Raw genomic sequence first — 27,821 nt, 5'->3', positions numbered from 1 at the left:
CCGCAACTTTCACTTCTGCGACAACCTACCGTCACCACCACCTCGAGTCCCCGGCCCGCGCAGAGGTAGACTGTTTGCCCGAAGAGAGCCCTCCTAGTCCAAAAGCCTCCTACCCTGCGGCTCAGAGACCGCCCCGGCGTTACCTGGCAACTGCGCTGCCAGGGAATTGGCCACGCGGGGATCCGTGACCTCGCGGGAGTACGCACTTCCTGTGCCCCCGGAAGTGGCGTAGCGCCAGGCTCCGCTCCAGGCAAAGGCGGAAACCGAGTTGTCCCAGCGGAGTAGCATTGCCGCCGGAGCCTCAGCCCAGCTGTGTGCCTCGGCTCATGGCCTCCTACTCCTACCGCCTCGGCCCCGGGGCTGGCCCCGGCCCTACTGCGGGCGCGGCGCTGCCGGATCAAAGCTTCCTATGGAACGTCTTCCAGAGGTGAGGCCTAGTGGCACCTCGCCACCTCCACGGTCTGCTGCCCTTCCCCCTAGGGCTCCCTCCCTGCCTCTTACTAGTCCTTCTGGGGCTCCCTTCCGGCCTCCTCCCAGACCTCCTACCTCGTCCCTCTGAGGATCCCTCCTGGCCTCCTACCCCGTCTCCTTGGGGATCCCTCCCGGCCTTTTCCATCTCTTCCTTGGACCCCTAACGCGTCTTCCTGGGACTCCCTCCCAGCCTCCTCTTTCCTCTCCCCAGGCTCTTACCCTCTTCCTTTCGTTGGCCTCCTGCCTGTGCCTCTCGGCTTCTCCCTGCTCCTGTCTAATCTCTTTCCTTGTCTCCCAGCGCCACTCTGGCCCTCTACTGTGGTGCAGAGTCCTCCACAGAAGCCCCGAAGTCGAGGCCGCAGGATCCCAGGAACCACCAAGTGCAGGATCTCTGGGGAACAGTTGTGTTTAGAGAGTAGAAACAGGCTTCCCAGCGCTGTTAAAAGGGCAGCAGCCAGGGCGGCGCCTGTGGCTCAGTGAGTAGGGCGCCGGCCCCATATGCCGAGGGTGGCGGGTTCAAACCCAGCCCCGGCCAAACTGCAACAAAAAAATAGCCGGGCGTTGTGGCGGGCGCCTATAGTCCCAGCTGCTCGGGAGGCTGAGGCAGGAGAATCGCTAAGCCCAAGAGCTGGAGGTTGCTGTGAGCTGAGGGCGGTACTGTGAGACTCTGTCTCTACAAAAAAAAAAAAAAAAAAAAAGTTGCAGCAGCCAAAGAAGAAGTAGGGAGACCTGGCCTTTGCTTGGGGCAGGTGATCTTTACCAAAGTGCCTTCTTCCCCCGGCTTTCTTTTTTTTTTCCGGAGACAATCTCACTTTGTCGCTCTCGGTAGAGAGCTGTGGCATCACAGCTCACAGCAACCTCCAGCTCTTGAGCTTAGGCGATTCTCTTGCCTCAGCCTCCCGAATAGCTGGGGCTCCCGAATAGCTGGGACTACAGGCGCCCGCCACAACGCCCGGCTATTTTTTTGTTGCCATTTGGCCGGAGCCGACTTAGAAACCACCACCCTCGGTCTATGGAGCCGGCGCCCAACTCACTGAGCCACAGGCGCCGCCACTCTGCCCCAGTTTTTCTACTGAGTGATTGATTCATGGCCAAGGAATGACTTAATTCTCTGAGAATGTTTTCCTGTTTGTGAAAAAGAGAATATGGTGCAGGTGTGAATTTAGATAGGCCATGGGAAGAAACAAGGGGAAAGACTGAGATAGGGACACAAGAGAGGAAAGATAATCAGTTTCCTAGGGGCTTTGGCAGGGGGCATTTACTCTAGTGGAATGGAGAAGTATAATATTCTACCAGAGAAAAGTAGGCAGGTCTACTAGAGGGAGCATTCCAGAATTAATGTAGAGTTGACAAAAGAGTTAAGCATATGTTTTGCTCTTCCTGCACTTTTAATCACCAGCTTAACTTGTCTTTTTGATTTTGTAGGGTTGATAAAGATAGGAGTGGTGTGATATCAGACAATGAGCTCCAGCAAGCACTATCCAATGGTGAGTGGGCCAGTGGGACCTGACCCTCAGGATTGGTAAATTGCAAGCCTGATCTACTTGTGGTAAATAACTTCCCTTAAGGAATTTATTTTCCAAGTACAAAAAAATTATCAAGACAAACTGCTTTTGCTATTCTGTGGTAGAGATGTTTCTGATTTACTCCGCAGCATACTTTCTGGCTGTTATTGTCATTACTGCTTGGAGGGCCTCACTCAGCTAGCAGCACGACTGCAGACCTGAATATAGGAAATCTATCTTTCTTTTTTTTTTTTTTTAAGACAAGAGTCTCACTCTCTCACCCTGGGTAGAGTACAATGTCATCATAGCTCACAGTAACCTCAAATTCTTGGGCTCAAGCCATCCTTACTTCTACCTCGCAAATAGCTGAGACTACAGGTAGCCGCCACTATGCCTGGCTAGTTTTTTTATTAATAGAGACCAGCGTCTCACTCTTGCTTAGGTTGGTCTCAAACTCCTGAGCTCAAGCAGTCCACCTTCTTCAGCCTCCCAAAATGCTGGATCACAGGTGTGAGCCACTGTGCCTGGCCTAGGAAATGTTTCTTGAGAAATGGAAGCTGGGGTGTAGGTTTTAGGAAAGGAATAGGAAGTTTAGCTTTGTACAGTAAAAATATTTTGGGTATTTTGAAGGTCCTTGAACTTATTAGGTAACTGAATCTTAGTGACTCTCTAGGGCAGTGGTTCTCAACTTTCCTAATGCCACGAACCTTTAATACAGTCCAAAGGGGTCACGACCCACAAGCTGAGAACTGCTGCTCTAAGAGGTGTTAGTGATGCTTGGGAAGGTCCATGCAGCACTTGTGTAGGAGTGTGGTTGCTATAGGAAGTGCTGAGACTCTGAGGCCAAATTCCTGGGGAGAGTATTGGAGGTGCTGGCAGCAGAATTATGGGTAGGTGTTCTTATCAGAGTGGGGAACACTGGACATTCAGGTAAGGGATGCAAGGAAGATAGTCTTTGTGTAGTGTTCAGAGGCTGTGCATGGAGTTAAGTTCTTGTTGTTTCAGTGTGGTTAAATGACAGTATACTGATAGGAACATATTACTTCATTAAATATGATTGCTACTTTTCTTTTAGTAATCCCTCAGATGCAGGCATCTTTTGTGATTGTAATGTTTATGGTTTCTCTTTTCACAGACATGCCATTTAAGCTAGAAAGGTGGTCTATTTTAAGATACAAAAATGTTGAGAGCTCATCTTTATTAATGGGGAGCAGTGTGTTGCAGGAGACTAGACTAGGGAGTGGGAAGTGCTGGGCTGTGCCTCATAGCATTGGGGCGAGAAATGAAGGAGAACCCTCACCTTTGGCACATGCCAAGTGTTTAGCATTAATGTCTAATGGTTTGTATAACACTGAGGATTTGTCTTTTCAGAGGCATACATTTACATTATAGGGTGGTAGATACCACTGACATTATTTCCTAATAGTTGACATATGTCTACCACAGGTAATGGTATGTTAGTTATTTCACATGGATTTATATAGATTATTTTAGAAATTTAAGAATTTTTGTGATCTCTGCCTTGGTGATTATGCTTTCTTGATTTTTCTCTTTTCTGATCATTTTGCATCTCTAACGTTCGAGTTATACTCAGGGTAAGTAGCTGAATATGGTTAGATGACCACTAGGTTTAAGTAGTTGGTCACTGTGATAATAGGTGCTAATTGGAGTGTCCTCCTCACAAACATTCACTTTGAGTGGTTTTCAGTGCATAATGCGTGGCTTAAGATCCATTTAAACAGTCTCCTTTTTGTCCATTTGCTTGGCGTTTTCGGAGTACTGACCAAGTTTAGTTTTTGTGTGAAACTTTCTCAACTGGGAGAAAGGTCTCAAATACTTGACCCAACTAGCACGAGAGCCTGTCCACTCCAAAGGGCTTCAGTAGGGGTATGGGGCCAGCCTGACTAGATTCTAGTCTCAGCTCTACCAGTTTTGTAATGTGACCTAGGGCAAGCACACTACCTTCATAGTGGCTTCACAGTTACTGAGAGGCTAATAGAGGAAATGCATGCAAAATGCTTCATATGATGCCTGGGCATGTAGCAAGTGCTCAGTGATTATTAGCTGCAATTAGTAGTAGTAGCTAATACCAGAACTACTGCCACTGTTACTGGTTAATGAGCTAGCTCAAATCTTTGATGGGTTTCCATTTGTTGATGATGGTGATGATGGTGGTTTCCACTTACTGAGCACCCACACCCTCTGCAAGGCACTTAATATCCCTTATCCCAAGGTCAAGCATCCTTTGGGGATGGGGAGAGACACCTCCTATTCTGATGTGTGTGTTTGGGTCCCTGTATTGTCACCAGACGGTGCTAGTCCTGTCTCGTTTCAGCATTAGAGCATTTAGCTCCTCCTTTAACCATCTGTGAATATCTGTCAGAGCATAATCTTTCTTTTGTTTATTTATTTATTTATTTGAGACAGAGTCTTACTGTCTCACCCTAGGTAGAGTTCTATGATGTCATAGCTCACAGCAACCTCAAACGCTTGGGCTCAAGCAATCCTCTTGCCTCTGTCTCCCAAGTGGATGAGACTACAGATGTCTGCCATATCTCCCAGCTAGTTTTTTTATTTTTAGTAGCAATGGAGTCTCACTCTTGTTCAAGCTGGTCTTGAATTCCTGAGCTCAAGTATTACCCTTGCCTTGGCCTCCCAGAGTGCTACAGGTATGAACTCAGACCCAGACAGAGCATAATCTTGATCTCAGCTGCTACTAAACATCTAGGGAAAACTGTAACAGAATTGTCTGCCCTAAAGGATGCTGAGTCCACCATTCCTAAGATACTTTGAAATCAGTGGGTGGGGGACTTTTCTTGAATTGCCCGAGGGAGATTTCCTCAGCTGATGGTAGGGGCATGGAGAACTGGGTCTATGAAGCTTGTGGTTGCTGTTAGCTCTGGAAAGGCTCTTTGTGTAGCTGACATGCCCTCTAGGGTGGCCGCAGAGAACCAGCCACCTTGCTTCTCTTTGAAGGTGGTGCTGCTTGTGTTTTAAGCAACTATGTTGACAGTTCTGTTCTGTTTGTATTTTATAAACCTCGAATCTTATACTTTCCTCTTCAAATTAGCTGCTAAAAAGTTTAAAGTAAAATTTGTGGTTTGCTAGTAACAAGAGTTTAGAGTTTTAAGGGGTAAGTTTTCTGACTTAGTCTTGGGCTCCTTACTCCTCTCAGCCAACATAATTAAAATTTACTTTATTTCACGATACAGTGAATATCTTTATAAATTTATTTCTGGAACAAGGCAGATTATTAATAAGTACAAATTTCTCTTCCTTTTCACAACTTCACAGGGTAGGTGATAGTGTTAGGGTTAGGGTGATCCTTTACTTGCCAAGTTACCTGTGGTGGCTGTCAAGTTTCAGAGCCAAGATTTGAATCCAGGTACATGTTTTTGGAACACTAGGATGCCTTTCATGTTCTGTGTCACTTTTGCTCCTCACATTTGAGCATTCACACTGAGATCCTGTGTTGTATCTGCATTGGGGTGCCTGTTTCCCACCCACTTGCCTTGGGCTTTGCCCATCTCTGCTTTTTGTCCCTGTAGGTTGAAGCCCATCCCAGCGCATTAAGATGCTTCTCCAACGCCGCTTTGCAAAGTGAGCATGCGCTGTCCCCAATGCATAGTGCTCCACACTCTTTCTCTCTCATGCTTGCCTTTCTCTTCGTATGGCTTTATTATTTTTGTAGCTCTGTCTTTCTACTGCATTATAGGTGTTGTGAAGGAAGCTTCACAGTTGTGTGTATAGATAGACAACATTTATTCTTGAGTAGATGTATAGCAATTCTCTTCATTCTCCTTTTTAAATTTCTGTGCTAATATTATTTTGACTTCTAGTTGTTCTCCCAGAATTGGGCTTCTGTTTTGATAGTAGAAGTATTACTTTAGGAAAGTAATAATTCACGTATTGCTGGTTGAATGTTCTCTGTTAAAATCTAGTTGAAACCATACTGAGAAAGATTTGTGGATCCTATACACTGGTTCTTTTATAAGACTTATTTTCACAAGAGAGCTTCTGAAAATAACTGCTCTCAGGGAGGTCTGTGGTTAGTCTATATGAAGAAAGACAGAAGAGGAGTGTTCTCTGGCCTTTTTGAAATAACATGCCACAAACTATCTTGAATTTGATACCTTTTGGGGTTTGTTTGTTTTTTTAATACTTTCACACATTTCTTGGTATTGAGAAGTTAATTCATTTCAGGCCTCTTTTTTTTGTTTCTGAAGTAGGTTTGCTCTAACAAAACATATTGATGTATTTCAAGGGGGCATTTATTAGCTGTACTTTAGAAAAAATAATAATTCTTAAATCTTTTAGAAGTATTTTTATCAAAGAGAGTTGTAGCTCTCTTGGGGATTTCATATTAAAAGAAATGAGGAAATTAGGCCATACAAGCAGGGTAGTTTTCTGTATAACACTAATTAAGTCATATCACTGTCCTTACCTCACATGAGGCCAATTAATGGTTGGTGGTAGTGTTACTTCTGGTGATGGGGTACGGGGAGTTTGAGATTTACCTGCAGGTTTGGTCTCCTTGTGTAGAAAAGGGTTACTTCAACAGTCCAGCATTGCTCAAACCTGGCGCCTTCCCAGGAGGGGCCTATTTGATGACTGACCATTGACTTGCTCCTGGAAACTGAGCTCCTGGAATGGTCTGACTAAGGCTTGAGCCTCGTACCAAATTGTCCTACTTTTTCTGGACAGCCAGACATTTGTTTGCTGACCCTCAAGAAACACCCTGGACTCACAGGCTCAGGAGATACTCCTTGAGGATCCAGACATTGAATTTGTCAGACATTAAAGACTCCTGAGCGTCTGCCTGCTAGTGTAAGTACAGTTACATGCTGCATAATGCCATTTTAGTCAACCACAGATGACACGCATGACAGGGTCCCATATGATTACAACACTGACATAACTCAAATATCAAATGTCCAACTCATAGTGGTTCATTAAGCTTTGATGTTTAGTCTGAGAAGCAGGCCTCAGAATCTTGTACACTGTGAAGGGTCCCTGTTGGCTGTTACTAGCACATGGTTTTCGTGAAGATGTCAGAGCCCATGTGGGCAGGGAAGGGCGAGTGGGGATGCCAGGAACATACTTCTGCGTCGGTCCCTCAGCCCTGCGACAGAGGGGCAACTTCTGAATAGCAACCTCTGATCCTTTACTCAGTCTTGGGCAGCCTTTTCTCTCCTGAGCCTCAGACCCTCCTGTAATCATCCTCAGAAAACTCTCGTATGGCCGGCCATCAGGTTTCCTCCAAGCCCCAGCTCTCAGGAATGTGCTATGTGTGTGCTCCATGTGTGCCTGGCCAGGTAGCACTCAACCCTCTTGCAGCATTTTTTAATATTTTACTCGTGTTTCATTTGTTTGGGCATGTTATTTGCTGAGAAGGTCCAGAGATGCTTCTGTGTACAGGCAATCAGGACAGCCTCACAGTGCAGCCTCCACTTTGAGAGTTTAGGTCTCAGTCACCTACTGTGAGGTGAGGTCACAGTCACCCATTCCCAACTCTGCACAGTCATTGTAGGGCTGAAAGTGTGTGGGCTTTTCTCTGCAGAAGACAGGAGGGCATGTCACAAAACCAGAGGGTAAAGCCCAAGAGACATCCAGTGGGTGGGCTTGGCTCCTGTGGTTTCTTGTCAGCCATGGGTGGTGGTGGGTGGCACAGGTTATCTTTGGTAAAAACCTAGCTGAGTGCAGGCAGCCACTGGGAGGGGAGGAAGGCCCAGTAGAACTGCATGGGGAGTGGTACTTCTCCATTTACAATTCTCTCTTTGTCTTGTGGGTTCTTTGTAACATATCTTTCTTTTTATCATGTTATTACTTTTCAGTAATACTGACTTTTCCTGGCACTATTATGTATATACTCCTGTCCACAGCTATAAGTCTATTTCGTTTAACAAATGCTCACTGAGCGCTGATAGGTGCCAGCCACGGGGCAGGTGTGTCCCCTTTTTCCGGGAAGAGTGCAGGCAGACAGGTGTGTCCAGGGGGAATAGAAAGGCGCTGCCCAGGCACAGCAAATGGCTTTAGGAATGTGGGACCCTGGGGAAAGATCCCTGAAGAAGGGAAGGTGAAGTTAGGGGGATGTGTTGAATGCTTTGGGAAGGGGAGCACTTCAGGTTGAGAAAAGGCCAGAGCCAAGTGTGTAGGGCATTTGGAAGGAGTCTTGTAAGCCCAGATGGAGGTGGGGCATGAGGACAATGCCTGCAGACACCAGTGTTCACCGGTGCCCACATTCCAAGCAGGAACCTCTGACCTTGTGGACTGGGAAGGCAGCACTGTTTCTGTGTAAGGTGGCACCTGTCCCTTTGTGCCATCCAGAGCTACAGCAGTTCTGTGTGTAGAAGAAGGGATAGTGTTTTATACAAGTGGGGAATGAGGAGAACCACTTATCTTCTCCCATAATAAAAAAAATTTTCTAATCTATTTTTGGTGAGTATAAAATTATTTGAAGGTACTAATAACTGATAAGTTTTTTTTTGTTTGTTCGTTTGTTTTTTCATTATTTAAGACCTTTATTAACAGGTGCTTGCAGTTGTTGACTTTTTTGAAAAAAATCAAGTTGTAAACTTTTATTACAAATTAATGAAGTTCTTAAAAATCTCAACTTGACCAGATATGAAACAGTTTAAAAACCTTTAAAAGCGTTATTGAGAACAGGCTTTTTTATTATTTTTTATTTTTTTTTTGTAGAGACAGAGTCTCACCTTATCGCCCTCGGTAGAGTGCTGTGGCGTCACACAGCTCACAGCAACCTCCAAATCCTTGGGCTTAGGCGATTCTCTTGACTCACCCTCCTAAGTAGCTGGGACTACAGGCGCCCGCCACAACGGCCGGCTATTTTTTTTGTTGCAGTTTGGCCGGGGCTGGGTTTGAACCCGCCACCCTCTGCATATGGGGCCTCCGCCCTACCTGCTGAGCCACAGGCACCGCCCAAACCAGGCTTTTTTAAAAAACATGTTTGTTATTACCAAAAAAGACTTCTTTAGGTAAAAATAATAAAAACCCCATGCTGCATAGATAATGCAGATAGTTCTAGTCAGTTATCTGGTCAACCCGCAAAAAGCAAGCACTTAAGGTCTTCAGCTTCAATCTTTTGCTCATTTCTTATTGCTGGAATTTCATATTCGTTTCTTCTTGTTGGATGACTAAACCGGATGATGGTAGAGATGGTAAGCGGGCATTTACTCAGCCCCGGCCTGCTCAGCCTCCTGAGCGGATGAATTCTCAGCTGGTGGATCAGCTGCTTTTGTCTCTTTGCCATCTTGTGGTTTAGGGTTTTCTGGGCGTCTGCGGCAGTAATTGAAGTTGCGACGGTACCGACGTTGAGGTGGCTGCTGCCCTTGGATCTCATTTCCTTGATTCTCTTTATCCTCTTCATTGCCGTCCTCGCTGGGCTGTCTTTGGCGAGGAGGGCCCCTGCGGAATCGTGGTCTATAACCCTTATACATATTCTGTCTTACTGGTCTACCTTGTTCTCCTGCACCCTGGTTGTCAGCACCCTCCATCACTTCTCCCTGCACAGGAGGTTGGAATACTGTGGTCGACGCCCATAGGGTCTCCACATGTAGTAAGGTGGGAACCTTCACCTGTGGTAGGGCTGGCGTTGTTGGGCCTGGCCTTCAGGAGCACTCTCAGATCCCTCGTTCTTTTCCCCTCTCTCGCTATTCTGGTAATTCTGCTGGTAATTGCGTGGAGGACCCCTGCGACGTGGATAGCGCCTATAGTGGTTAAGGTCTGCTGCGTATTTACTGCCTTGAACTGGAATTCCACCAGGGCCTATAACATTTGCTGCCTCCGCACCCTTTTCTCCTTCAACGACATCAAACTCCACAGTCTCTCCATCTCCTACACTGCGAAGGTACTTCCTGGGATTATTCTTCTTTATGGCAGTCTGGTGTACAAATACATCTTCCTTGGTGTCATTCCTGTTGATGAAACCATGTCCGTTTCTCACACTGAATCATTTTACTGTTCCCAAAACCTTCCTTGCGATGACCTTCTTGTCCCCTCTGGCAGGCGCCGCCGATGTGAGGCCGCCCGGGCCACCGCTCCCTGCGCCGCTGCGGTAGTGCTGGGCTTGATGTTGGCTGCGCTGAGAGCGGGGTCTGTGGGCGGCTGCTGGGTCTCGGCCTCCTGATCATGGTTGCGGTGATGGTGACTGGGGCCGGCTGCGGCAGCTGCGGCTCCTCCCGATGTGTGATGGTAATGAGGCCGGCGGCGGCTGTGGGGCTGCTCAGGGCTCTCTGGGGTCCGCTCTCTGCTCCCGCTACGGATCGAACTCATAACTGATAAGTTTTTGGGTAGAATATCCTATCACAGTTGATGAATGGTTCTAAGTTCTCAGGCATATCAGATTCAACAATGAGTCAGAGCATGATACAGCCTACCTGTTAATAATATAAAGGCAATAATTCATACAAAAGTATATATAATATAAAAGTATAATGCCCATCCTATAATTTTAGGAGAAATTTTTAAAGTATAATTTTAACCTATTCATATGTTTTCAGTATGCTTTGACGCGGTTACTGAGGGAAAACAGGGAAATAATGGGTGCTCGTGCCTGTGTGGACCCACCTGTACTCAGGCACTGTGGGTGTGGCAGATTTTCTGAAATGGTAATTAGTGAAGTTCCCAGCAAAACTATGTAGGACCGTCTTAAACTTAGCTTACTTGGTGGCCGTGCATCTGGAAAATTTAGTAAATTAAAGTAAATAAAACCTTTTCTTGGTGATAGTAATAAGCAAGAGTGAACTTTGACCTCAGATAATTCTAACAGCTTTAGATGTTGAGTAGGACATGAAGGACTCCAGAGCTTGACCGTGAAACTTTGGTGCTTTTTAGTAGTCGTGGCAACCAGGATATCCAGTGTGTCAGCGAGAACTGTGCCCCTGTGAGAACTACTGCTCCAGAGCAAAAGACTTAATTGTGCTTCTAGTTACAGATCAGGAGCTTACGGTTTCCTGTGACAGTGACCTTCTTCTGGTTTAACGTGTGTTGTTTTTTTTTCAGGCACATGGACTCCATTTAACCCAGTGACTGTCAGGTCAATCATCTGTAAGTATCTACATACAGACAGGGCTGGCTGCTTGTCCTCCGTCCTGCTTAGATGCTGTTTCCTGCTTCCTTTCCCTGTGGTCATACCTTTTTCCTTTGGGAACTCCAGCTAGAGGATTGTTGGGAAATTTTATCCTTTTCTTATATGCGTGTTTGCTTTCACTAATGCTTAATTTTTTTTTAATTTTTTAATTTATTTTTAATTTTCTCTATACGTGTGTATGTTTATTTGGTTTCCACTTTTTGCCTTCACAAAATTAAAGAGGCTTTAAATTTAGTAACAATAATAATGTTTAAGATAAGGACTAGAAACAAAAACCTCTTAACGAACAAAGAGAAGAATCAGATGATTACTGCAACAAAATATTGAGCAATAATAATAATAATGCAAAAAAGGTAACATTCACATTGTCAGATAAAAGTATGTCTATCATAGAATGTTTTGATTCTGAGATGCAGAATGGAGTCATTAGTTAACTTCTTTTTTTCTTTCCAAAGTCTCAAAAAATAGAGAATATTTAATTTTATAAATTTTATAAATAAAAAAGATAATTTCAAAAAACAGATCATGCCAAATCTTACAGACAATAGAAAAAGAAGAAATATTTCAAAATCATACTTCATCTGGATATACCTGATACTAAAATTGGAAAAAAATATTATAAGGGAAATTACAAACATACTTCACTTATAAATGAGGATGCAATATCCTAAACAGCATATTAACAAGTTGAATTAAAAATTGTTTAGAGGCTGCCTGGTAGACATGGCCCCGTCCGTTTACCCCCGGTGACGCTAACGCTGAAGCAGTTTGTGCAAGGCAGCAAGTTCTCCTTTACAGAAGGATTTTGCAGGCAATCAGCAAGTTCCTAACGATTCTGATCGCAAAACCTGAAAGACTGGGCAAGGGAAGAATTCAAAAGGAACAGAAGTGCCACTGAAGAGGATACAATCCAGATGATGATTACTCAAGGCAACATGCAGCTCAAGGAGTTAGAAAAAACACTTGCTTTAGCAAAATCTTTTTTTTTTTTTTTGTAGAGACAGAGTCTCACTCTACGGCCCTCGGTAGAGTGCCGTGGCCTCACACAGATCACAGCAACCTCCAACTCCTGGGCCCAAGCGATTCTCTTGCCTCAGCCTCCCGAGTAGCTGGGACTACAGGCGCCCACCACAACGCCCGGCTATTTTTTGGTTGCAGTTTGGCCGGGGTCGGGTTTGAACCCGCCACCCTCTGTATATGGGGCCGGCGCCTTACCGACTGAGCCACAGGCGCCGCCCGCTTTAGCAAAATCTTAACTATAGCATGTTCTGAAGGAAGTTTAAAGTCTCCATGCATTTTGTGGAGTTTGGGCTCAGTAATGGGCTTAACAGCCAAGTCTTGCTGTTTGTGTTTGGGGAAGATATCAGAAGATGGAGCATGGTATGTAGTAGAGAGCAAAGGAAAGCACATCAAAACAATTGCCTTAGCACTGGAAAATACTCTTGAGTCTTGAAAATTCTCTCGATATAACAGCAGTTTTTGAAAGAAGCAAAAAGTACTATAATAAATGACCATTTAGCACATGAAAAGATGCCCAACATAGTTAATCATCAGGGAAATGAAAACCAAAACTACAATGAGTAGGTTGTTAAAAAATAAACTAGCTTACCATTAAATGTAAAATCTAAAAATATAAAAAAAATAAAAATTATTGTTTAAATAATGTACTTTGGTCAAAATTAAATCCAATTTATATGAAAATTAGTCACTGTTTTCCTTTTTTTTCCCTTTCTCTCACCCCTCATCCCTCCTTCTCTATTTGCTCTCCCCTTTCCCACCCCCCACAGTGTCATTAATTGTCATTAATTGTCCTCATATCAAAGTTGAATACATAGGATTCATGCTTCTGCATTCCTGTGATGCTTTACTAAAAATAATGTGTTCTACCTCCATCCAGGTTAATACAAATGCTGCAAAATCTCCATTTTTTTTTTAATGGCTGGATAGTATTCCATGGTATACATATACCACAGCTTGCCAATCCATTTCTGGGTTGAGGAGCATTTAGGCTGTTTCCACATTTTAGCGATTGTAAATTGAGCTGCGATAAACAGTCTAGTACAAGTGTCTTTATTATTTTTTTTATTATTAAGTCTTTTGTACATAGATCATAAATACATTTATGCCCATTTCAGTGTGTTGATTATTTGTACAAATTGGAGTGCTTACATCATACTAATCAGCATAGCTTTCATCTCATTTACCCAATTATAGCATTAGGACATTTGTGTTCTACGTAGTTTGATCCTGCAGTTCCTCTACTAGGTGTATACCCAAAGGACCAAAAATCATTTGACAAGTGTCTTTATAATAAAAGTTTTTTTTTCCTTCTGAATGGATGCCCAGTAATGGGATTGTAGGATCAAATGGAAGGTCTGGGTTGAGTTCTTTTAGGTTTCTCCATACTTCCCTCCAAAAAGGTTGTATTAGTTTGCAGTCCCACCAACAGTGTAAAAGTGTTCCTTTCAGTCCGCATCAGCGCCAGCATCTGCAGTTTTGAGATTTTCTGATACGGGCCATTCTTGCTAGGGTTAGATGATATCTCAGGGTGGTTTTAATTTGCATTTCTGTAATAATTAGGGATGATGAGCATTTTCTCATATGTTTGCTAGCCATTCGTCTGTCTTTAGAGAAGGTTCTGTTCTCTCTTCCTCATTGGTGTATGGGATTGTTACATAATCAAAGTTAATTAATCTAAGTTCTCTATAGATCCTAGTTATCAAGCTTTTGTCTGATTTAAAATATGCAAATATCCTTTCCCATTGTGTAGGTTGTCTATTTGCTTTGGTTGTTGTCTCCTTAGCATACAGAAGCTTTTCAGTTTAATTAAATCCCATTTGTTTATTTTTGTTGTTATTGCAGTTGCCATGGCTTCTTCATAAAGTTTTTCCAAGGGCCAATATCTGCCAGTATTTTTCCTATGTTTTCTTTGAGGATTTTTTTTATCATTTTATGCCTTAAATTTAAGTCCTTTATCCATCTCAAATCAATTTTTGTGAGTGGAGAAAGGTGCAGGTCCAGTTTCAGTCGTTCACATGTGGATATCCAGTTCTCCCAGCACCATTTATTGAATAGGGAATCTTTCCCCCAGTGTATGTTCTTGTTTGGTTTATCGAAGATTAAGTGGTTGTAAGCGGTTTCATTTCCTGGTTTTCTATTTGATTCCAAATGTCTATGTCTCTTATTTTTGTGCCAGTACCATGCTGTCTTGACCACTATGGCCTTGTAGTACAGCCTAAAATCTGGTATGATGATTCCCCCAGCTTTGTTTTTATTATTAAGAACCGCCTTAGCTACACGAGTTTTTTTCCTGGGTTCCCTACAAAACACAGAATCATTTTTTCCAAGTCTTGAAAATAGGATTTTGGTATTTTAATAGGGATGGCGTTGAATCGATAGATTGCTCTGGGAAGTATAGACATTTTAATAATGTTGATTCTTTCCAGCCATGAGCATGGTATGTTCTTCCATTTGTTAAAGTCCTCTGCTATTTCCTTTCTTAGGGTTTCATAATTTTCTTTATAGAGGTCCTTCACCTCTTTCGTTAGGTACATTCCTAGGTATTTTTTTTTTTTTTTTTTTTTTTTTTTTTGTAGAGAGAGTCTCACTTTATAGCCCTTGGTAGAGTGCCGTGGCATCACACAGCTCACAGCAACCCCCAGCTCCTGGGCATAAGCGATTCTCTTGCCCCAGCCTCCTGAGTAGCTGGGACTACAGGTGCCCGACACAGCACCCAGCTATTTTTTTGTTGCAGTTTGGCCGGGGTTGGGTTTGAACCCGCCACCCTCGGCATATGGGGCCGGCGCCCTACTCACTGAGCCACAGGCGCCGCCCTTTTCCTAGGTATTTTATTTTCTTTGGGGCTATGGTGAAGGGAGTTGTGTCCTTAATTAGCCTCTCATCTTGGCTCTTATTGGCGTATATAAAGGCAATTGACTTGTGGACATTGATTTTATATCCATGCATTATTTTTTGATGACTTTCAAGAGTCTTGTGGTTGAGTCTTTGGGGTTCCGTAAGTATAAGATCATATCATCTGCAAAGAGGGAGAGTTTGACCTCCACTGCTCCAATTGATGCCCTTTATTTTCTTGTTTTCTAATTGTATTGGCTAAATATCCAACACTATGTTGAGTAGTAATGGTGACAGAGGACAACCTTGTCTGGTTCCAGTTCTAAGTGGAAAAGCTTTCAGTTTAACTCCATTCAGTAAAATATTAGCTGTGGGTTTGTTACAGATAGCTTCAATCAGTTTAAGAAATGTGCCACCTATGCCTAAACTCTTCGGTGTTCTAATTAGAAAAGTGTGCTGGATTTTATCAAATGCTTTTTCTGCATCCATTGAGAATATCATATGGTCTTTGTTTTTGCTTCTGTTAATACGGTGAGTAACGTTTATGGATTTGCATATGTTAAAACGTTTATGGATTTGCATATGTTAAACCAGCCTTGCATCCATGGGATGAAACCTGCTTGATCATGATGTATGACTTTTTTGATGATAAGTTGTAATTTATTGGCTAGGATTCTGTTGAGAATTTTTGCATTTATATTCATTAGTGAAATTGGTCTGAAGTTCTCCTTTTTAGTTGGGTCTTTTCCTGGTTTTGGTATCAGGTTCATGTTTGCTTCATAGAACATGTTGGGGAAGATTCCTTTCTCCTCAATTTTTTGGAATAATTTCTGCAGTATGGGAATAAGCTCTTCTTTGAAGGTTTGATAGAATTCTGGTGTGAAGCCATCTGGACCAGGGCATTTTTTTGTTGGGAGATTTTTTTATTTTTTTGATCTCAGTGCTAGAAATTGGTTTGTTCAGGAGATCTATTTCATCTGGGCTAAGTCTAGGGAGAGGGTGTGATTCCAAATATTGATCCATTTCCTTCACATTGTCAAATTTCTGGGCATAGAGTTTCTGGTAGTATTCAGAGATAATCTTTGTATCTCTGTGGCATCTGTTGTTATATCCCCTTTATCAGTTCTGATTGAGGTTACTAGAGATTTTACTTTTTTATTTCTAGTTAGTCTGGCCAAAGGTCTGTCTGTTTTATTTATTTTTTTAAAAAAACCAACTCCTTGTTTCATTAATTTTCTGAAGGATTGTTTTCAATTCCCTTAATCTCTGATTTAATTTTGGATATTTCTTTTCTTCTGCTGAGTTTAGGCTTAGATTGTTCTTCTTTTCCCAATTCTATAAGATGGCTTGTGAGTTTGTTGATGCACTCTTTTTCTGTTTTTCGAATGTAGGCATCTAAAGCAATAAATTTTCCTCTCAGGACTGCTTTTGCTGTATCCCACAGGTTTTGGTAGCTTGTGTCTTCATTGTTGTTATACTCAAGGAAGTTAATGATTTCCTTTTTTATTTCTTCCTGCACCCAACTGTCACTCAGCATAAGGTTGTTTAACTTCCATGCCTTTGTGTGAGGTTGAACGTTTTTGTTGGAGTTGAACTAACGCTTAATTTTTAATTTATTGGTCTGACCCATCCTTTTTTCAATTTCTAATTCTAAAGATTATAGGTATTTAAAATTTCTTAAATATGATTTAATTAGCTTGAAGCCTTACTTTTTTTTTTTTAATAATTAAGGCCTTGCTTATCTATTATTTATTTATTTATTTATTTATTGTTTGTTTGTTTGTTTGAGACAGTCTCAAGCTGTCACTCTGGGTAGAGTGCTGTGGCATCATAGCTCACAGCAACCTCCAGCTCGGGCTTGAGCGATCCTTTTGCCTCAGTTTTTCTATTTTTAGTAGAGACAGAGTCTCGCTTTTTGCTCAGGCTGGTCTCAAACTTGTGAGCTCAAGCAATGCACCCGCCTGGGCCTCCAGAGTGTTAGGATTACAGGTGTGAGCCACTATGCCCCGCTAGCCTTAGACTGGAGCACATTGTCGCAGTGGTGGGATTATACTGCACCCTTGAACTTAAAGGCTGAAGTGATTCTCCCGCCTCAGCTGGACCCACAGGCATGTACCCCCATACTCGGCTAATTTTATGTTTTGTTTTGTGGAGACGTGGTCTTGCTGTGCTGCCCAAGCTAGTCTCAAACTCTTGGGCTCAAGTGACCTTCCTGCCTTGGCCTTGCTGAACGCTGGTATCACAGGCAGGAGCCGCTGTGCTTGGCCTTTTCTTGATTATCTCTTACTGCTTAGTTTTGTGATTCCATCTTTGATTTCTTAGAATATTTTACATGATAGTTTTTAAAATTTTAAGTAAATTTTTTGTTGCAGAAGAATTACATACTCATAACATATAGCTACTTTACATTATCTTTCTGATTATATGAAGTTCTTGGGAGGGTGGTCTATATCTGATTATTGTTTCTGCTGAAGCTCATACATAGTGGCTAATTTTCTTGGTATTTTCATAACTTTATTTTGTGGATTTGTGTACAAACCAGGGTGTGAGGAGAGGGTGCACCCACCGGAAGGTGTGCATCATTTCTGCATACCCACGGGATGGGCTGTCCCTAGTGGCACAGGTAGCAGAGACTTGAGCTTCAGATCCTAGAGATGATAGGCTTGCAACTGCATATTCTTAGGAGACAATTTACCTTACCTTGTTACTCCCCCAGCTCCTTTGATTTTGAGCTCCAGATCCTAGAGATGGTACTCCCCAACTCCTTTGATTTTGGGATGGGCTCCTTTGCGGGGATGGGGGATGGAATTCTTCTAGCCTGCCCTCCCTTCCAGGTTCATCTTCAGTATGGAGTCTTGGGTTCACTTCTCCTGCCTCAGAGGCCAAGGCATCATCTAGCATTTCCCAGGGCAGCGCCTCCTGTTTCTTACTCTTTTGTTATAGTCTTGAGGATTCCCCTTACTGTCCTGTGAGCTCAGTAGTGTGCTGCAGTGTGTGTTTGGTGTGAGTCCCCTGAGTTCTAGTAGCAGCATAGCGGGAGGACTTTCTTTAGACTGTCTTGCCTGTTGGTTGCACGCCAATCATGTGTCACATTGATGGAGGTGATGAGTTGTCACAATAATTTATAGGTATGGTGGTGGCAGAGACTTGGCCTTTAGCACTAGAACATATGTTGACAGATTGGGGGCAGCTGCTTCCTCCCTGCTGAGGGGGTAGGCCTGGCCACTCCTCTGGTCATTACCCTATGTGCATGGTAGCAGCATGTCTTGCACCACCAGCACGCAGTCCACATCTGGAATAGCAATGTGAAAACACCCCACACTTGCAAACGGGATTATTGACTATTTGGAGGAAGCATTAATTTTCCATCATGTGAGGCTTTATTGGACTGGGTTGCACTTTTGCCCAAACCAAGAGTGCTTGTATTATACTCTTATACTGCGTGTGTGTGCATATCTTTTTTTTCTTAGAGAAAGGATCTTGCTCTGTCACAGCTAGTGTGCAATGTCATCATCATAACTCACAGCAGCCTCAAACTCCTGGGCTCAAGTAATCCTCCTGACTCAGCTTCCAGAGTAGCTGGGACCACAGATGCTCCAGCAAAACAGCCTGGCTGTTTTTCTCTTTTTAGGTTCTTTTTGGCTTTTTTTTTTTGTTTTTTTCTTAGACAGAGTTTGACTTTGTCACTCTTGATAGAGTGCCATGTCATAGCTCACAGCAACATCAAACTCTTGGACTCAAGCAGTTCTCTTGCCTCAGCCTCCCAAGTAGCTGGGACTACAGGCACCTGCCACAATGCCCAGCTATTTTTTAGAGCCAGGGTCTCTCTCTTGCTTAGGCTGGTCTTGAACTCGAGCTCAGGCAGTCTACCCCCTAGACCTCCCAGAGTGTTAGGATTATAGGCGTGAGCCACTGTGCTGGCCATTTTTTCTGTTTTTAGTAGAGCTAGGAACTCACTATGTTGCCAGACTGGTCACAAACTCCTGGGCTCAAGGGGTCCTCCCACCTCAGCCTCCCAATCTCTGGGATTACAGATGTGAGCCACTGTGCCTGGTCTCTAGTCTTATAGTACTGTCTGTGCCTAAAAAGAGACCAAATAATTTATCATTTTCTCTACAGAAGAAATTCAGACTGAGTTTTTCTATATTTTTTAGCCATTTTTGTAATTGTATATAGATTATAGATTCTTAGAGATTTTTTTGTATCTGAATCTGGAGTTAGAATGAAAGCTGATGGGTTAGGGTCTTTTGCCTAATTAAAGCAGGTTCCCATGACGTGGGGCAGTTCTGAGCCTCCAGCATTGCTGCAGGCCTGGGAGAATAAGAACCATGTTTGGGGCCACTTAGCCTCACTGTCCCTCTTTTTCATCTCAGTAAAGCAAGTGTACCCCAGACAGCATGCTTTTCAGGACCTACTTCAGTGAAAAATATTGTTTCTGTTTCTTTTAGGGCTCTTCTCATGTGTTGTGCTTTTACCTCCCTTTACACACTCTGTGGCATGTGTTCTGTCAGTGGGGTTAAGGGCCAGGGCTGGGTGACAGTCTCCCACAACCACCAGGTGGAGGTGATAATACTTTTCAGACTTAGCCTCTCTTTGACAAGAAAGCATGTAGTAGCCACACACAGTTAGCAATTAGTGGGCTAATTGCAGGATCCTCGGGGGATTGAAAGACTGGTTGGCAGGATCCTCGGGGGATTTTGCTATGATTAAAGTATCCTCTTTCCTCAGCAATGTTTGACCGGGAGAACAAGGCTGGTGTGAACTTCAGTGAGTTCACAGGCGTGTGGAAGTACATCACAGACTGGCAGAACGTCTTCCGTACCTACGACAGAGACAACTCTGGCATGATTGACAAGAATGAGCTCAAGCAAGCTCTCTCAGGTTTTGGTAACGCACTTCTCTCGATTGTGTAGCGTATTTCATTTTGGAACCTAGGAGCCATTGAAAGTTTTTCCTTTTTACTTATTTTGTTGAACTTACTGATTTTTACAAGGTCTATGTAAAAGTTTTGTGTACATTGCATAGGTTCATATTTTAATATTATTTACATCATGAAGGCTGTTAATATTTTGATATTATTTACATCATAAAGGCCGTGTTTGATATGGATACTTTTATGTAATTTTCATCCAAAATGAGATAAGGGCTATGCAAATCGTCTCTCTTGTGTGAAGTGGAATGATATCACAAACAAATTTGAGAATGTGGCTTTTAAAGCAGTTTAAAGTGGGTAAAAGGAAAGATAGTGTGGGGCAGCTTGTATTTCATGATGTATCAGGATATGTGGAAAAGGTGGTAAAGTAAGTAACGCTAATAAACAATCCTGTAAGTCACCAGGTCTGACTGGAGTGGAGAGTCAGAGTGCAGCAGTGTGTGCCCATTCTCAAGTGCACCCTGCATGCGTGTCCTTAGTTTGTGCTCTATGTGTGCACGCACATGGACACTCATGTCAGGTTTGGAAATGTGACAGTGTGCTGTGCTCCACAGGCATGTTCGTGGTACCTGTCTAGAGTGCATCCAGTGCCTTCCCAGTACCAGTAAGGTCTGTGAGGAAGCTGGGATTTTTATTTAGAACAAAAAAACTAAAATGTTTGGGGCTAGCCCAAGGCTTATACTGGTTACACCAAGATTCTAGTTTGGGATGATTTCACTCAGCACTTTGTTCACCCGGCTTACTCTGTTTCATGGTGAAAGCCAAGTATAAATGCCTTCTAGGAAAAATGAAAGGAGTTAAATCAGTGGTTCTCAACCTTCCTAATGCTGCGGCCCTTTAATACAGTTCCTGTGGGTCGCAACCCACAGGTTGAGAACAACTGAGTTAGATGATATTCTAATATATTCTAGATATTTTGAGCTTTATTCATCAAAAGCACTTACTTCTTGTGGTTGTGAACATGGCTTCTGCCCTTCTCCTGATTCTCCTCCAGCATGTGTTCATGGTTATCTTCTCTTTCCTTTTCTTGCCTGTGGACTCAGTGTCTCCACAGGAGATCTATTCTGAGCTAACCAGCTGTGGGCCAGGATTTGGGCAGAACGTCTCCAGATTAGAACATGGAACACGGCTGACCTTGCTATGCCTTGGGTAGAGGGACTGGGGAGCCCTGGCTGGCTCTTCTTCTTAGAGGCAGGTGTGGAAGGCTGGATGGGAAAGATGCAGCTCTCCTGGAGCCCAGTGCTGCCAAGTGAGGCCAGGTCCCCATGTTCCATTTCTGGACGTTTGTCCCCACCTCCAGTGGCCACAAATGGGTGGCAAGTTCAAAGTGGTCATCCTGTCCTAAGCGTTTTAGGCCCCAGAGCTCTCCTTTTGCTTAGTACCAGTAGAAACATAGGTATAGATGACATTGGTGTAGGCATCTCAGGCCTCTGCCTCCCAGTCAGACTAAGAATGCTCTAGAATGCTCCATGCGTGACCCTTTCTTGTGGTCTGGAGCAAACCAGCTTGAGCCGGATGGTGACAAACCTTTTCTGACTCTCAAATGTTCTGTGGTCACATTTCTTTAGTTATCCTTAGAGTTTCTTCCTGTGTCTGGTTCTTTGTTCCCAGGGCCCTCTCCCTGTATTTTCTATGGAAAGGAGCATTGTCATCCTTTTTGCAGGTTAATTTGAAAGCTTGTTTGGAGGTTCTAGCAGGGGAGCGCAGCTACTCGTATACCCTTGACCAAAGAAGGGTCCTCCTCTGTCGGGGAAGGTCGTCTTCTTCCACTGAGTGAACAGCTTCGGGAGGGACATACATGGAGCAGTCAGAGAGGACGGGGACACCCACCTAGCCAGCCAGATCAGATGAGTCAACCCTAGCAATCAGTGGGGTGACAGCTGTCACAGCCAGATCACCCTCACATCCTGCAGGTTAATTTGAAAGTTTTTCAGTAGTAACTGTTAGGAAGTTGACCTCAGAAGCAAGAACTCCCATTTTGCCTTGACTCCTCAGTGCAAATATTTTGCTCTCAGGTTAATAGGAGGCTACATGTTAGCTCAGTATCTGGGGTGGGTTTACGGGGGATAGGAGAGCCTACAGTATTTCACCCTGGGATCTCGGGCCAGCCCTGGCACAGTGTGACTCTACCATCCATCCATTTATTAATACCGACTATGTGCTAGGTGAATGGCTGGATAGAAGGTGGGTCCTCATGCTCAGGCGCTTACTGGCCCAGGCTGATCACCTCAGCAGGTACAGTCTAGGCTGTGGGTTTACTTGTCATTTGTTTCACACACAGGAAACCCCCCCTATAGTGGGCAGTGCCACGTCCAACAGAGGCATTTGGGCAGAGGACAGTTTCACCACCTAGATTCCCCTGCAGGTATCCTCCTCGCTTCACCAGCCTCAGACAGCCATGGCCACTTTTCAGCTATTTTCTGTCTTTCTCTGAGTTTGTGTATTCCTTTCTATGGCTCAGGCACTCCCAGCAGGTCCCAGGCCTATGCTGTGTCCCCCACATGTTCCCAGGGTATGTTAGGTAAGTGGGCATGTGTTAACGAAGTCAGTTCCACTGACTCATCTTGCAACGCTGGTGCTGTGTGCTGTCACGGTAGTTCTGCCTGCATTAGGGTTCAAGGGCATGAGCAGCTCTGCCCCTGTTTCATGATTTTGGCTGGTTGGCAATACCAGGGCCATGCTATGTGTGGGTCTTTGTCACAGTGTGCTTCCATTGGCTGTGTGCTAGTGGCTAGTTGCCGTCCAGCTTTTCTCAAGTGGTCATATGGGGACACATAGGTTGTGCTGGGCTGATCTTGGTGCTGAGAGTGACGGTGAGTTTCTGCACACAGCTGGCTGCCTGCCTGCCATATGGCCTGACCCCAGAATGTCTGCAGGTGATTTGTTGGTCGAGGGTCTTTGCTGCACCCACAGAGGCTGTTTTGTTCCCGAAGTGCAGGGTATTCCTATCCTTGTCAGATGATGCCATCGTCACATCTTAGGGGCTTGAGAAGATGTAGGAAAGGAGTGGGGGAATGGGAGTGTCTCCACATGGCCCCAACCTGCCTCAGCCAAGAGGGGTCCCCATTAGACTTCCTGGGGCAGGCAGTGGAGCCCACATGGTTCGGAGTTGTGGTCCCAGGGCACTTGTCCAGTTGGGTGGGTGCAGCTCATTTTCCCTGGGAGGTGGAATGAGTGACTTATGTGGAGGTCAAGGCCATAGAAAGGGGGTGTCAGATGTGGCCTATGGTCAGCGTACTGCTCTGATGGGGAGATTCTCAATTTCTGGTCTTAGAGAACAGTTTTCTGCCAAGGTTTTACCTTTCAGATAAGTGTTCTTCTTTTTTTAGTTTGTTCATCATTTACTAGTCTGATTCCATTAATTCTAGGAGCACTGGACTTGCTCCCAGTGTCTGTGCAGAATCTGAGAATCCTGTACCTCTGTCACTCTCCTCTGTCCTTCTCCTGTCTTGGCAAGAAGCCTGTTATGGCTGCTGTCCCCCTGTGCACACTGTACACCAAGGCAGCAGTGCCCCTGTGGCTGTGTCCCAGGCTCTTTTCTGATCTGGTACAGGTGTGAGGGGGTGGAATTGATGGGCTGGAGAGAGGAGTGTGCACCATCCTGCAGTCCCCTTCCAGCTCTGGGGGAGGGGAGGTCTTGCCTTCTGCTTAGCTAGCAGGGAAGGGAAGCTAGAAGTGACTCCACCATCACATGTGGAAGGTCCCGAACTTAAGTCACTGAATTACATGACTGCTCTAGACAGTACCACGTACATGTTAACGTGTTTTAATCAGTAAAATGATTAAGTGTGCATACAGGTAATTAACTGTGAAATTCACTTAGACAATAGGTGTACACAACTTTGCAAAGATTCCAACAAGACTGCAAACCTGTAAAAATATTTTGGCGCGTGGATCTTGTCTCCTGATTCAGTTACACAGGTAGCAGGTTGGGAGGTAGGTGGGGAGGAAGCAAGCAGGTGTATACCCTCATATACAGGGGCCTCCAGGGCTGGTCTGTGGACATCTGGTACCTCCACATATCTTCAGAGCCATATTTTTGGACATTCTCAGTGACTTAGAAATTGAATCCTAATGCCTCGGTGACTTTGGCCTTGGTGAGCCAGATCCCAGCTTTTGTACCTCATTCCCTAAGGTCACATACACCCATTTATGTGGGAGTGTCTCCAGCCGCTCCTGCTTCCTTACAATGATGTCTGGTTAACAAAGCCTTCCCTGACATTCTGGCTTTCAGAGCATCCTCTGGTCCTAAGTAGCCCAAGGCTGCAAATCATTCACAACTTTCACCTCTAGGTGAATAATCATAACAAAGTCAGTAAAGGACTTTTTAAAAAGATTACTCCACTGGGTTCAAAGAACTGAGCTTGGGCACCCTGTGGGGTGAACTTTGCAGATGCACCCCTGGGATGAGTATAACTAACTAATGTGAGAGAGAGTCCACCTACAGCAGAGGCAGCTTTCGGGACAGGGACCACTCCAGGTGTGGGTACTGATCCTCAAGCCTGTTGCTTCATGGTGCTGCAGATATAAATTTATTACAGACTGATCATTTAAGAAGTACATCTCCCTCAGACTGCCTTTGAATGAATTTGTACTTTTATTCCCACCCAGTCCTGCTTTGTTTGCCATCTTGAGGCTGTGGGGTCTTGTGAGGGAGAACAGGGATGTTGATGCCAATGCCTGCCCTCCTGGTCCTCTCCTCACTCGTACTTTCCCTCTTCAAGGCTACCGGCTCTCGGACCAGTTCCACGATATCCTCATTCGGAAGTTTGACAGGCAAGGACGGGGCCAGATTGCCTTTGACGACTTCATTCAGGGCTGCATCGTGCTGCAGGTGACTGGAGTGGGGGCGGGTGCCCTTGGCCTTCAGTTTAAGGATCAGCCATGTGTAGGATTAGTTTTTGGAGCTTATAAAAGTCAGTCTCGACTCTGGAGAAGTAATTGGTTAACAGTGATGTTAGAAAGTAGTGTTGTTCTCTCCTTGGAAATACATCTTGTTCCATTCAAGGACAGGAGATTTTTGTCAGTATCTAGTGGGCTATTTACATATATACTATGTTATATTGTAATTTTGCAAAAACAAATTCTCACTCTGAGAAAATGGGCAAGTTTTTGTTGTGGTTGTACCTATGTCCTGCCTTCGTGTGTGAGGTGAGCTGCAGGCCTGGGTTCCTCCTGTGCAGACCAGTGTCTGGCTGGGCTCCCTGTTCACACTGACCCTGCAGTGTCTTGCTTCCCTGCAGCAGTTCTGTGATGTCCATATTGCTGGTTTCTGTGTTTGCCAATGAGAAAACAGATGCACGGATCCTGCTGAAGATGGAGAGCGGGATTAGTGGGGCCCACCTGGCTGTTCACACATAGACCCCTGCTGCTTCTAGGGGGATCCTGGTTCCATGGATTTAAACTTTAGAAATGTTTTATAGGCCTTTGTATCTTTGAAGCTTTTTATGACAAATTTCAAAGACAATATCCAAGACAACAGTGAACTTGGATCTAACATTATTAACTTAATGTCCAATAAGATATGCTATCTCTCTGGGCGGCACCTGTGGCTCAGTGAGTAGGGCGCCGGCCCCATATGCCGAGGGTGGCAGGTTCAAACCTAGCCCCAGCCAAACTGCAACAAAAAAATAGCTGGGCATTGTGGCGGGCACCTGTAGTCCCAGCTGCTCAGGAGGCTAAGGCAAGAGAATCACATAGGCCCAAGAGTTAGAGGTTGCTGTGAGCCGTGTGATGCCATGGCACTCTACCCGAGGGCGGTACAGTGAGACTCTGTCTCTACAAAAAAAAAGAAAAAAAAAAAAAGATATGCTATCTCCGTGTACCACCGTTATTCTGAAACAAATTCCACATTTTGGAAAGCAGGTATCTGTTCCATAAATACCTCAGTACAACCTATTCTAAAAGGTAAGTTCTTAATTCAACTCCAAATTGAGGTCATGTCTTAGAAGCTTTGGAATCCATGAAGAGATGTGAATAGCACAAGGTTTTTAGATGTGATGTGGAGTTTTGGGAAATGTTTTCAGATTTTTTTTTTTTTCTATTTAAAATGATAGATCAGTAAAAATGAGTTTTCTCTGATTTGGTTTGTATACATCAGTCCCTATTCAGTGATTTGGCAGAGAACTCGGTTTGTTAACATTAAAGCTTCAAACCTCTAAAATGGGGCCATAATCAGTGGCTGCCTCTCGGGGCTCATGTGAGGTTGAACACTTCAGAAAAAGATGCAGTATGAAATTAGGCGCTGTGTCTGGATTGCTATGGGGCTACATAAATTAACACCTGATCTCATGTGGGCTCTTGGCGGCTGAGGTGATGCTGTCCAGTGCCCCAGGGCTGACCTCCTCTTGGCCTGACTACTACACTCCCAGTTCCACTCCATCCTCAGAGTGGCCATAACTATTAGTAAAAATTTCCTCAGAAATGTTTTCCTTTCATTTGCTTTTTTCCAAAAGGAAAAAGGCTTTTTGAAAATTACATTTTATAACATAACATGAAAACTAGTAGAAATCTTGAAAAAACACAAAGTATAAAGAAAGAAAAATTATCCATTCTTTAGCCAGAGCTGTCTACTGGTGCTGTCTCCTGTGGTTTGTCTTGTGCCAGTGTCCCCATACATAGATACATGTCAGAGCAGGCAGAACTGTGCTGCCCATGCCAGGGCAGGAGTCTGGTGGAGGTGGCTGATCCCACAAGTCCTGATGTGCGCTAGCTATTGTTTTCTTCTGTTATCTCATGGAAGGGCACTGTGCCTATTTATTCTTGTCATTAAAATTCTTCAGAGCCTGTTACAGTTGCCCCAGGTCCATGTGAAAGCTGCACTTACTTATCTGGCCCTGTTCTGGGCTGTGGATGGCTTCTGACCTGACCTAGGTCCTCTGCTGGCAGGAGGCGGAGGCAAAGGGCTGGGCCCTGCTCTGCTGTGGGTAGGTTCTGGGAGGAGCTGGGGGGCTGCTTTCGTGTGCCAAGCCCCACATGGCCTAGGTGCCCAGCACAGCAGTGGCCGTTTGGGAGGGACCTTCCATAGGGACAGTTGTGGAGCAGAAAGGAGAGGCCTAGGCCACCTCACTCACTTGGGAAACATGGGCTCCAGCCAGAGGTTTGGGCCTGCTGTCCTGTGTTCTCACCATCCCACACTTCAGTCTCTGTCCTCTGGTCATGGACCTCTGTGCTGGTGTTTGGAGGTAAGAAACATGTATGATTCTGACATTGGGTTCCTAAATTTCTTTTACCTGATACCTCTTGATCCCTCTGTTGAAATGTCTGTTTTTTTCCCACAGAGATTGACAGATATATTCAGACGCTACGACACAGATCAAGATGGCTGGATTCAGGTGTCTTATGAACAGTATCTGTCCATGGTCTTCAGTATTGTATGATGCTGGCCTTTTGTGAATAGAAACATTACTTACAGAAAAAAGACCCAAAATGCCAAATCTCTTACCTGTAACAGAACATGGATGCGGTTAGATGCTGTTTTTCCTTTATATTTTACCATATGGGAACCTGACTGTACATATGTGGATAAGTTGATTAATGTTTTTGCAGTTGTGGTAGAAGTTGTGTCATTATAGTACAAACATTAGATTTGGTGACTATTTCTTTGTGCCATGTTGGAAATGGAATAATGTTTTGGGTATTGTGCTTGCAAAACAATGCATCATGTGCTTTTCTAGATATCTCCAATTCTGTAGTGGAAATGCTTTTTTTAGCCAATAGAAATTGTAAAATAATATGGAACTTGCACAGAAGGCTTTTCATGTGCCTTACTTTTTTAAAAAGGAGTTTATTGGTATCATTGGAATAAACAATAAAATGGTACAAATTTGGGATCTGCTTTTCAGATTTTCAAAACAAACAGGTCAAAGAAACAAGCCCCTTGCAGCGTCATCCCAGGCCTCACCACAATGTTCACTATGTCAGATTTGCTGGTTTCTTGGGAGCTCCAAGG

General features: G+C 44.2%; 1 protein-coding gene and 2 pseudogenes across 2 annotated transcripts; 2 read left to right on the top strand and 1 right to left on the bottom strand.

Moving 5' to 3' along the window:
• The first annotated feature begins 223 nt into the window (after positions 1 to 223).
• PDCD6 (programmed cell death 6) lies at positions 224 to 27,700 on the top strand. 2 transcript variants are annotated; one of them, XM_053593917.1, is made up of 6 exons: positions 224 to 427; positions 1,897 to 1,958; positions 10,998 to 11,042; positions 19,666 to 19,818; positions 24,595 to 24,704; positions 27,151 to 27,700. In XM_053593917.1, exons 1-6 carry the CDS (start codon positions 327 to 329, stop codon positions 27,247 to 27,249), a joined length of 570 nt encoding a protein of 189 aa, XP_053449892.1. In that variant the 5' UTR covers positions 224 to 326; the 3' UTR covers positions 27,250 to 27,700. The 2 variants fall into 2 exon arrangements, with proteins under 2 accessions (XP_053449892.1, XP_053449887.1); XM_053593912.1 differs by having other exon boundaries at positions 19,666 to 19,824.
• Positions 8,879 to 10,333, bottom strand: LOC128587877 (Y-box-binding protein 1-like; annotated as a pseudogene).
• On the top strand, positions 11,188 to 12,059 carry LOC128587870 (LYR motif-containing protein 2-like; annotated as a pseudogene).
• Positions 27,701 to 27,821: the final 121 nt, after the last annotated feature.

The sequence above is a fragment of the Nycticebus coucang genome, chromosome 1 (assembly GCF_027406575.1).
Source record: "Nycticebus coucang isolate mNycCou1 chromosome 1, mNycCou1.pri, whole genome shotgun sequence".
Lineage (NCBI taxonomy): Eukaryota > Metazoa > Chordata > Mammalia > Primates > Lorisidae > Nycticebus > Nycticebus coucang.
The sequence above is the reverse complement of the archived record's forward strand: the minus strand, read 5'-3'. Positions and strand labels throughout refer to the sequence as shown.